Source organism: Garra rufa, chromosome 10, assembly GCF_049309525.1.
Source record: "Garra rufa chromosome 10, GarRuf1.0, whole genome shotgun sequence".
In the NCBI taxonomy this organism is placed as follows: domain Eukaryota; kingdom Metazoa; phylum Chordata; class Actinopteri; order Cypriniformes; family Cyprinidae; genus Garra; species Garra rufa.
Genome location: NC_133370.1, coordinates 33,119,474 through 33,131,509, shown reverse-complemented (window position 1 = coordinate 33,131,509; position 12,036 = coordinate 33,119,474). Strand labels below are relative to the sequence as shown.

General features: G+C 37.6%; 1 protein-coding gene across 1 annotated transcript in view; it reads right to left on the bottom strand.

The window, feature by feature from the left end:
• Window positions 1–7,107: 7,107 nt before the first annotated feature.
• The window catches only part of zfyve9a (zinc finger, FYVE domain containing 9a), a 40,300-nt gene continuing 35,371 nt past the window's right edge, over window positions 7,108–12,036 (bottom strand). Inside the window, exons 18-19 of the mRNA XM_073848537.1 lie at window positions 11,320–11,496; window positions 7,108–8,283 (exon numbers count right to left, since the gene is read on the bottom strand). Coding sequence (XP_073704638.1) covers window positions 8,122–8,283; window positions 11,320–11,496 — 339 coding nt within the window. The 3' untranslated portion in view covers window positions 7,108–8,121. The remainder of the gene's footprint in view (window positions 8,284–11,319; window positions 11,497–12,036) is intronic.

Genomic DNA, 12,036 nt, shown 5'->3' with positions numbered 1-12,036 from the left:
TTGCTGTCTAAAGAGGGTTAAAAAGCTCTTGGATTTCATCAAAAATATCTTAATTTTTCTTCCGAAGATAAACAAAGGTCTGGACGTGAGTGTGTAATTAATGACAAAATTTGTATTTTTGGGTGAACTGTCCCTTTAAGTGAATCTATTCAGACACATAAGAAGACACCTTTTGAGTGTATTTGCTATAGCAGTGACCTCAATAATAGCTTAAAGCAATAGCTCACCCAAAAATGAAAATTTGCTGAAAATATACTCACCCTCAGGCCATCCAAGATGTAGATGAGTTTGTTTCTTCATCAGAACAGATTTGAAGAAATGACCCTCTGCAGTGAATGGGTGCCATCAGAATGAGAGTTCAAGCATTTGATAAAAACATTACAGTAATCCACACAGCTCCAGTCCATTATTAACATCTAATAAACTGAATAAGCTGCATGTTTGTAACAAACATGTCTATTATAGAGGTGCGTTAAAGGATTACTTCGCTTCCAGAATAAAAAAAAATTCCCGATAATTTACTCACCCCCATGTCATCCAAGATATTCAAGTCTTTCTTTCTTCACTCGCAAAGAAATTACGGTTTTTAAGGGAGACATTTTAGGATTTTTCTCCATATAGTGGACTTCAATGGTGCCCAACGGATTGAAGGTTAAAAATGCAGTTTCAGTGCAGCTTCAAAGAGCGCTAAACAATCTCCGGCGAGAAATAAGTGTCCTATCTAGTGAAAAAGATATTTATACACTTCTTAGCCACAAATGCTCATCTTGTCTAGCTCTGCGATGCCCATTCGTACTCTGTGCACTCTGGTTCAAGAAATGTATTGTATGTTGAAAAACTCATCTCATTTTCTCCTCCAACTTCTAAATCAGCCTACATCGCTGCAGAAGGACAGATTTTGAAGTTGGAGGAGAAAATGAGATTGGATTTTTTGACCTATAACTGTATTGAACCAGAGTGCAACGAGTATGCATACATATCGCAGAGCAAGAAAAGATGAGCATTTGAGGTTAAAATGTATAAATTGTCATTTTTTTTCTTATTCCTCAGCTATGATTGTTTAAAGCCCTTTGAAGCTGCATAGAAACTGCATTTTTAACCTTCAATCCGTTGAGCACCATTGAAGTCCACTATATGAAGAAAAATCTTGGAATGTATTTCTCAAACCTAATTTCTTTGCAACTGAAGAAAGAAAGACATGAACATCTCGGATGACAAGGGGGGTTCTAGAAGTAATCCTTTAACTTGGACTTCACAACCCATAATAACACTTCTTCCAGTGAAAATGTCCATCCTCTGTAGTTCTTTCCCATCAAAATCCAATCTGTTTTACAGTGTTTTTGCTTGTAAACAGTGGTGCTTGTTCCATGCATATTCCTCTTCTGATTCAGACAACTTTTTCATTGGGTGAAGCATTATATTATGGAAAGATAATAAGTTAAAAACGCCTACTGGATTACTTTTTTTTTTTGGACAGTTTTTCAGTTTTTTTCCCCCCCAAAGATGTTAATTATTGGACTTGAGTTGTGTGGATTTTTGATGTATTTATCAGTTTTTTGATGGCACCCATTCACTGGAATCCACATCTCTTCCAATGAAGAAACAAACCACTATCTTGGATAGCAAATTAGAATTTTTGTTTGAGCTATTCATTTAACTTTATTCAACATCTACTTTGCAAGTCTAAAAATACCTCGGTTTTGCCCCATTTATGTTTTGTGGTCTGTTAGATCACAGCTTGTGACGAATTGACTGACATTTGGCTTTTAAGCATGGACAATGTTCAGTCTAAACCCATCAGCCTAGTCCATTCATTTCAGTTAGAGTTCTTCCCTTTTTCCAGTTTTGTCCTAGTTTAAATTGTACTGTCACAGTGTTGATGCTTCATTAAAAGGTTTTAAATCTACCACAAGGCTTATACTGAAAAAACGTTGGTTTCAATTGTCTCATGTTACACATGCCATAATGTATGAGTTTAGTCGTCAAGAATCTTTCTACGTTCTTTTCCTCGAGTCAGCCGTGTAATTTATTTCCATTTTACACCAAGTTTATTTAAACCGTTTTGTTATTAAAGGAGAAAAACAAAGAGCTGCGGTTCTTGTGGAAACTATTAATATAAAAAATATGCTTTCAATTTCATGTACAAAGATGACATTTTGTATACTCAACAGGTTTGATAAAGACTGCTTTTATTGACATTGTAGTGTACAATAAAGAAAGGTTGTTGTATTTTTTCCTTTTCTTTTTGGCTTTTCATACATTGCAAATTTATTCCCATTCCACCTATGTCAGGTTTTAACAGCGTTTCATCACAGATCAAATCAATAGCATGTAAAATGTTCTTTCGAGCAGATCGTTCTCTGAAAGGCTGTCAAAATGCAAAAGATTTTCGGAGAACTAAACATTCTTGTCAGTTTCAGCATGCATGCTGTTGCGCTTTGGGCCGGCCAAAAAAAACAAAACAAAAAAAACAATTACATGGAAATAGGCTGTGGTTAAAAAAAATATATAAATGTCAAGATATACAATACTGCACATCTAAAAAAACAATGACAAAGGTGGCTACAGGGAGTAACAAAAGGCTGTTTTGAGCAGTGTCAGTGGGAAGACAATGCAGCTTTCATTTAATGCCATTTATTTTTCATGAACAGTCTGCTTTCAAAGCTGTCGGCGCTCTTTAGCAACACATGATTTATGTCTCAATGTTGACCTGTTAATAAAGGGCGGTGAGGTTCACTTCCTGTGGATCTTCATATCAGCTGCTGTCCTCGTTCATCAAGCGTGGGCCATCTGATGAAATCTGAGTCATTATGTAAAACAGGACAATATCAGACTAATTATCAGACTAAAATATCTATAATTTGATTGTCATAGTCAAGAATCTTGCTTAGTTAGCTAAAGAGGGCTAGTTAAAAACACTCTGCAGTCACAGTGTCTTTCTATCAGTTTAGATGTGATTGACAATCCAGTTGACCTTTGGAATATGTCTTGATGATGAACATATCAGCTTGTGAATTTTTAAGGCAAGTGCCCTTTTCTCTTGAAATGTGACCCACAGTGCTGTGCTGGATTTCAAGAGCTCTTTATATTAGTTGTTTTCAGCTTAGAAGTCCAAAATGAGCTGCCTAACTGCATTAGTAATCAATTTTCTCTATGCGAGTGAAAAATCAATACAAAAGGATCATTAAAATAATGCTTATGAAGTGAGTGAGCACAATAATTCTTCTATATGAAATATTACACCAGTAAAAGATACAACAACCTGAATTAGGGAATTAAAGCAGGGCTCCAGACTAAAATACATGACTTGTGAAAAGTGAAATGTTTTAAAATGACTAAACTAATAAACATAGCAAGTCATAGTAGTTTTGCAAACTATGTAACGGCTCTCAATGATTTAATAACTCAATCTGATTCAACATGCTTACTCACACATCCACAAACTGTTTTTAAGGATCATTTATCCGTGAATCAGACATCATGGCTTGTCCTGTAAATAAAAATTCTCTATTGTTGACCATGGGCCAGATTTACTAAACACGCCAAATTAACGTTGGAGCGCAATTCCATAAAAGCAAAAATTCTGTGTGATTTATTATTGCGCACATTAAAGAACAGACACAGCCAGATCATTTCTATTGTGAACAGCGTACAAATTACCACCAGCTTTAAGGCATGCTGTTTTTGGGCGTTAAATAATGTCGCAAATACCAGTCATTTGACGAGCGAGGGTCTGAAAGGCCTACGAATGCATATTCAATAATTGTATGAACACCTTTTAAGCGGTTATTCTTCACTGCGCATCTTTAGTAAATCCTGACAGTACTATTTTAACGCCAAAAGATGGTTTGCGCTGCCGCAAGCTGTTAGTAAATCTGGCCCCATGTCTGTTGAAGGGCTTCATATGAAACCATATGTGGACACATCAAAATCTTTCAAACAATATTAGCAATAATTGCCATGAGTTTGTATTTTGTTGCATTTCCAACTACTCCAGAAGCAGTCTGAAGCCCTGCTAAAGCGCACATGATATTGCTAGATCTATAAAATGATGTGAATTTAGAGTTTTTCTGCCAGTTTTCACAGGCAAATTCTGTGTTTGCAAACAGTGATGACATTTTTGTGGTGGCAGAAAATGACAGATTTCAAGTAGCAGTCTGTGGAAGCCATGGAATTAAAAAAAAGGCAAATTTGAGTTTATATGTGACCCTGGACCACAAAACCAGTCTTAAAGGATTAGTTCACTTCAAGAACAAAAATTTACAGATAATGTACTCACCCCCTTGTCATCCAAGATGTTCATGTCTTTCTTCAGTCACAAAGAAATTATGTTTTTGAGGAAAACATTTCAGGATTTCTCTCCATATAATGGATATCTGTGGTGCCCCCGAGTTTGAACTTCCAAAATGCAGTTTAAATGCAGCTTCAAAGGGCTCTAAATGATCTCAGCCGAGGAAAAGGGGTGTTATCTAGCAAAACGATATGTTATTTTTGACACAAATTGACAATTGATATACTTTTAAACCTTGTGCGTTCACACCGGATGCGAATGAAGCGGCAAGCACGAGTAATTTACATGTTAAGTCAATGCAAAGACGCGAATAGCCATCCTGCGGCGCGAAACGCGCGAATGGAGCGGCGCGTATTGAGCGTTTCAAGCGATTGCCGCGCCATTCGCGCGAAACGCCCGAGTTCAAAAATCTTTTAACTTTAGCGAAAATCCGCGCCGCGTTAACCAATCAGGAGCTTGCTCTAGTAGTGACGGAAACAGAAATCCGAAACAACAATGGAGGACAAAATCGCCGTTACTGTCTGTGGTTACTCGGAGCTGTACGATATATCTTTGTACTTTTATAGAAACAGGAATAAAAAGGATCTTGCTTGGAAGAAAGTGAGTGAAGAGGTCGGACAATCTGGTAAGTTTTAAAAAACGCTCTTTACTCAATTTAACCTACATGTATATACCTATTGAGACTACAAGCAAGCTAAAGCTGGCAAATTGAGCTCATTCACCTATTTTACAACTACTTTCCCGCTGACGAGTGGCAGAAGCCCCTCCCATTACGCAAATTTTACCGCGCGAGTAAACTCAAACGTTCACGCGTTCATCTACGCGCGAATAGCGCGTTTTTTCCGCGCAAGTCGCGTCCGGTGTGAACTCACCTGTTAATGCGTAGCCTGTGTAATCCAGGTCAGTACAAGCTGTTTTTGTCGTTTTCATCTTCAACTTCAAAATCATCCTACAATGCTGTTTTACCTTTTTTGTAAAGGGCTTTTGCTCTTTGTATGTTCATTTTGTAAACATTGGGTTGGCACTTCTGCAGCGATGTAGGACGATTTTAAAGTTGGGGAAAAAAGTTGGGAGTTTTTCGACATACCCTAACCGTATTGACCCGGATCACACAGACTATGCATGCATTGCAGAGTCAAGACAAGACGAGCATTTAAGGTTAAAAAGTATAACAATAGTCAATTAATAACTGATCACTTCGCTAGATAAGACACTTCTTCCTCGGCTGGGATCGTTTAGAGCCCTTTGAAGCTGCGTTTAAACTGCCATTTGGAAGTTCAAACTTGGGGGCACCATACATATCCATTATATGGAGAGAAATCCTGAAATGTTTAAACTCAAAAAAAAAAAAAAAAAAAAAAAAATTCTTTCCGGCTAAAGAAAGAAAGAAAGACATGAACATCTTGGATGACAAGGGGTGAGTACATTATGTGAAAATTTTTGTTCTGGAAGTGAACTACTCCTTTAAGTCTCATGGGTATATTTGCTGCAATAGCCAACAATACATTGTATGGGTCAAAATTATCAATTTTTCTTTTATGCCAAAAAACATTCGGATATTACGTAAAGATCATATTCCATGAAGATATTTTGTAAATATTACTAATCGAAAAATAAAGTTTTGATATATGCATAGCTAAGAACTTTTAAGGCAATTTTATCAATATTTCGTTTTTTTGCGCCCTTAAATAAAACAAAATTAATCCTTATGACTGATTCGACAGGGTCGAATATTTAAAAATTCTGACTTAATTCTGGCAAGATTTTTTTCTAAATCCGAATCCTGAGAGAGAGAATTGACAAACTCACTATTGTTGAGTTAAATCGAGTTAGAAAGTCCAAAATACGAGATATAAACTAAGTCAGAACTGTGAGATAAAATAGGTCAAATGTTACAGGTTTAAACAGTATTTCATGCTGTAACTATAGGGCTAATATAATATGAACTGCATATGTGAGTATTATGCAGACCTATTGTTTAAATTCAATTCAAATTGAAATTAAATTCAAAGTTATGCTTTAAAAGTAGAGTAATCATAGCAGGTTTTATCTATCCATTGGTCTGTCCATTTAAACATCGGTGTTTAGTTTTAAATGGCGTCTTTGACGACAGTATTCTATTAAAATGATTTGCATTTAGATTCTGACATCCAAAAGCACAACATTAATTTTTTTTATCTTATTCCATGGATTTCACTCATTTCCCTTCACTTGTTACCAGTGTTTTTCTGCCACCACAATGCGCACACAGCTGCAAGTGACGTAAATGAGACATTTTCTCCCAATTGCTCTATAGGAACCCATGCAAATCACAATTTTTCATCATCAGGACACAAATTAAGATATTTTTGATGAAATCCAACAGTTTGACAGCAAAGCAACTACCACATTCAAGGCCCTGAAAGGTAGTAATGACATCTTTAAAATAGTCCATGTGACATCAATGGTTCAACCGTAATTTTAAGAAGCTACGAGAATACTTTTGGTGCTCAAAGAAAACAATAATACGACTTTTTGTACTTTTTGATAAGGAAGAAACCGTTTTTTTTCTTTGTGCACAAAAAGTATTGCAGCTTCATAGAATTACGGTTGAACCTCTGATATCTTAATTTGTGTTCCGAAGATAAATTAAGGTTTTACGGGTTTAGAACGACATGTGGGTAAGTAATTAAGAAACAGAATTTAAATTTTTGGCCGAACTAACAGCATTAAAGACTTCAAACTGATAGCTGAATTAAGGGCTTTGGAACCACATACCAAAATCCAACCTTTCCTCATCTATGAATATACCATTTATCTTTGAATAAACATTTAAATATTAGTAATTCCATTCTTTATTCCCTCCTTCCATTTCCTAATGATGGCTTAATATCCCGTGCACTGCATTGCTATTCCTTACACAATCCTTTATATGATAACATGTTAAAAACACTGCCAGAACATTATATCAACAAGGGCCACAAAAAAGGTTGAGAGATGAGATGGGATGCTAAATGCGGTGGCCCAGAGAAACGGTAACATTTCATCCTCTATCCCGGTCCAATCCACTATAAAAGCTTTACTGGACTGAGACCTTCAGTCATGTCATTTTGTGGAACTTAGAGTTGTAGTTGAATTCCTGAAGGCCGCTTGAAATTATTGTTGGATCTTATAGTCTTATAATAATAATAATAACGTCTAGAACAGAGGTCCGTTCTTGACATTTGTAACAGTGAGTCAATCGTCAACCTTCCTAATACTGTTCCACACCTTTTCCGCTACCATGCCAAGCAGCCCGTCTCTGAGGAAGCTACATCATTTTAGCTTTGGAGCAGTTTGAGCTAACCAAAACAAAAAAAACAAAACAAAAACGAGGTCCATATTCGTGAAATAAAGCATCTGGTGATTCATAAAGCTTAGAGGCGAGACTAAAGCTCGTTCTTCGTTTCTAAGGCCCAGGCACTGTGTACCAGAAACCTTCTCTACTATCAGTTGTCGTCACCATCTGTAAGTCTCCATTAGGTCTGAGCGTGTAGAGCGCCCTCTTTTGTTTTAAGAGCTTAGTGTTGCTACAACGGTTCTGAAGAGATCGAATTCAGGGTCGCCAACCCCTTTTGACTCAACAGGGCCTATGGTTTCCACAGTGGAGTTGAGGAGAAACGAAAGAGAGCACCACATTCAGCGGGGCTGGGGCAGAGGGCGTCCCAGTGGAGATGGTGCATAGGTGGTATGGAGGACTTGTTCCTGCACAGCTTTCAGGCTCTTTGAAGTGCAAATGAGAGAGAAAGAGAGCGAAGAGGGACTCGAGCTGGTGGGAGGCATGAGTCTGAGACTGGACGGATTCCCTCGTTTTAGGAGATGATCTCTAGGATGTAGAAGATGAGCTCCATCACCACAGGCCCTTCACTTAGCTGGCAAGCCCCGCTGTGGATCACTGGGATGAGGGCGCTGTCTAGATCGCTCAGGTACTGGGGGAGCAACGGCTGACCGTTACTGCCTGCTAGGTAGCCCACCTGTAAGACATTTAAGAATTTCAGACATTTCAACTCTTAACTATAATGATAACTAAACAACATAACACTGTAATAAGCATGTGCTACAATTGTGTTGCCTGCTGCTTAAAACTTAACTTCAAATTCAAGGACCTATCAAGGACTTTTAAAGTCCAATACCCTCAAATTAACTTAATGTGGGGACACATTTCAGGTGAGAGCAAGGTTACATCGTGCTACACTGCATGATACATTGTTACAGTTTTCATGGGTCAAACCATAGACTGTAAAAAAGATGGACAACGCGTCTCCGCTTCTTTCCACTATAGAAAAGTGAAGCCAAAACAACTCAATATGGCCGCTACCATCTTGGGGGAAATTACGTCATTTGGAGCCAGAGCATGCGCAGTAGAGGTTCGTTTGGAGCCAGAGCATGCGCAGTAGAGGTTCGTTTGGAGCCAGAGCATGCGCAGTAGTGTTGTGAGGCGGAGCCGCGGTGTCAAAGTCCCGCCCAAACTCCCGCAGATCCAATCGCACGATCACAATCATGACACCACACCCCGTTTTTATAGCATCAAATAACTACTTAAAAGCGAACTTATTAGAAAAACGAACACCTGAACATGAATCAGCATTATAATAACTACCTCACACGATGGAAATCATCTTTGGAAAAAAAATTATTTGAAGTGTAATTCAATTATTTAGTTTGGCTCACGTCCCATTAGATTACATGGAGAGGGCGGGGTTTATGACCTATACTGCAGCCAGCCACCGGGGGGCGATCGAAAACTTTCGGCTTCACTTTTCAGGACACCCACGGCACGCTTGGGTCAAACCAACTATGCAAAAAAGCTTTTTGCATTTATTGTTGGCCATGTGACAGAGATCTGATACTCTAACACTCTAAGTACCGAAACACTTAACGCAACGTAAATCAAGAAAGCTAGTATGCACAGGCCACGAAGTGTTGGCGAAATAACACATTAACGGAGCGGATGGAATAATTTGGATTTTTTTCTAGAAAACTTCTTGCACAAAATAAATTCAAGCACTTTCAAGGACTGTATCTATGTATATTTTCAAAAACTTTCCAGGGCCTTGAAAACATTTTTTCGGATTCACAAAATTTAAGCATCTCAAGGACCTGTGGGAACCCTGTTTAAAGTGATAGTTCACCCAAAAATGAAAATTCTGTCATGAATTACACACCCTCATGTCATTCCAAACCTGTAAGACCTTTGTTCATCTTTGGAACACAAATTCCGATATCTTTGTTGAAATCCGAGAGCTTTCTGACCCTGCATAAGCCGCTTTTCATCCGAAATCACCAGGAAAAATTTGTCCCAGGAACTTTTTTCCTAGAAACATTTTTCCCCCAGACCTGTTGCTGTCTGCGTTTCAATCGCTGTCTAAAGTACTGTGAAGAATAGTAAATAGTCTGGTAACATAGGACTTGCGTCCTTGGTAGTTTAACTTCGCAAGTTTGACTCAGGAGTGTGAACTCCCGGTAATGGGAAAACGCAAGTTCGGTCATTTTGCAAATGGAACAGCGTACTTGATACCAACAGTCAGCTTGCCTTGGCTACTCCAGTTTTTTTTTTTCACTGTATTTACAATAAGATGAAATATGATATCAAACACCACTGCCTCTTTTCGTTGTCATTTAAACATATTAATAGCCACAGAAATGTACTTCAGGGAACCTGTACAATGAAAGGAAATATGTGACCCTGGAGCACAAAACCAGTCTGAAGCAGCACAGGTATATTTGTAGCAATAGCCAAAAATCATTAAGATATTAAGTAAAGATCGTGTTCCAAGAAGATATTATGTTAATTTTCTCCCTAAACTTAAATTTGATTAGTAATATGCATTGCTAGAACTTCATTTGGACAACTTTAAAGGCGATTTTTGTTCAATATTTAGATTTTTTTGCAGCAAATTTGTCTTTTGAAATGTGTAAAATCTTCTAAAATGTCATATTTTAGTCTGAATTGTTTTAGTGTTTGTCTAGTTTTAGTTGACTAAATATCATAAGATTTCAGTCGACTAAATCTACAGTAATCCAAATCAAATGGGCATTTATTAAGCATTTCTCTTAAATTACCAAACTGCATAGGTTTGATATAAAGGTTTTATCATGATAGACACAGATACACACAACATGCCTTTATTTTAAAGTTAAATGAAACTACTTTTCATAAAGAAACAAGAACATGGTCTTCTTTTCAATGAAATGCCAACTCTTTTTAACAACTTGTTTACCGCATTCTCTATTCTTTAAAGCAGACATATTCATTTATATAAATAAATTTAGATTAATCTTTATTAGGGCTACTAAAGTGATTCAGTCAAGAGCAGTGAGTGATTTTCTGTCTTTCTACTGTTGCTTGATTAACGTCAGTGCAAAGGACAATAGCAATTAAATTAGGCTGCTGTCCTTAAAACCGAATGCAATGTACTGATACATATCTGATTTATGTTTACGTTCACCTAAGACAATTCAACATTATGTGTATTTCTCTATTCATGAGACACAAAAAGTGTACTCATGCGCTGTGTAAGAGGCACTGCTTCGGTTTTTGCGCTAAGAATACCAGACCGAATTGAGTTCCCTTTTGCCTCATCAAATTTATCCACATGTCTGTTTTTCCTCTTACTATCAGCTTTTAACATTTTTAAACATTTTATGAGTGCAAATGTATGCTAGCTTATGTCCCACCGGATAGATCAATAGGCTATGTGTGCATCTAACCTCCTAACCACACGGCAGATTTATTCAAGTCAAGTCAAATCGTCCCTCCCTAACATTTTGTCTCGTTTTTATTTATTGTCAAAAATGTCAATTGATTTTTGCCATAGTTCTTGTCATTCAAAATGAGTTTTTGTTTCATTATCATCCTGTTTTTGTTTGTGAAAAAAAATTGTTGACCAAATCAACACTGGTACAGTTTTAGCGCATTTTCATTTTTGGGTGAACTATTCTTTTGTGTCAAGAAAAGATGACTCCTCCAGACTAAAAGCAACATTAAAAATGGAGCTTGTCATTGTCACCTGATCTGAGTCCAACGTGACCCGCAGGCCCAGTTTGGCCATGCCGTCCTCTTTGAGAAGTTTGAGGTGAGGGCACAGAGCCATACAGAAAGCCCTTGCCACGTTCTCAGCGAGTCGACTGTGGTCCGCAGGATCGCTCAGGCCATTTGTCTGATCCTCGCTCCGCAGGAAGAACACCTAAGAAGCAACACAACATTTATTACACAGAGATAAAAGTAGAATTCTATCATTTGAGACAAAAAAAAAGAGAAATGCTTTTGTTCATATTACAAAAGTCACTGAAGACCAATGATTACTGGATCCCATTGAATCTAATTCAAAATTTCCTGACAATTTCCCCCATGTCATCCAAGATGTTCATGTCTTTCTTTCTTCAATCGCTAAGAAATTAAGGTTTTTGAGGAAAACATTCCAGCATTTTTCTCCAAATAGTGGACTTCAGTGGTGGCCAACGTGTCGCAGAGCTAGAGCTTGGTCAGCATTTATGCTTAGAAAGTCTATAACTAGTAATTTAAGAAAATGGCAGATCGTTTCGCTAGATAAGACCCTTATTCCTCGGCTGGGATCGTGTAGAGCCCTTAGAAGCTACATTGAAACTGCAATTTGGACCTTTAAACTATTGGCCCCCATTAAAGTCCACTGTAAGGAGAAAAATCCTGCCATGTTTTCCTCAAAACCATACATTTCTTTGCGACTGAATAAAGAAAGACATGAACA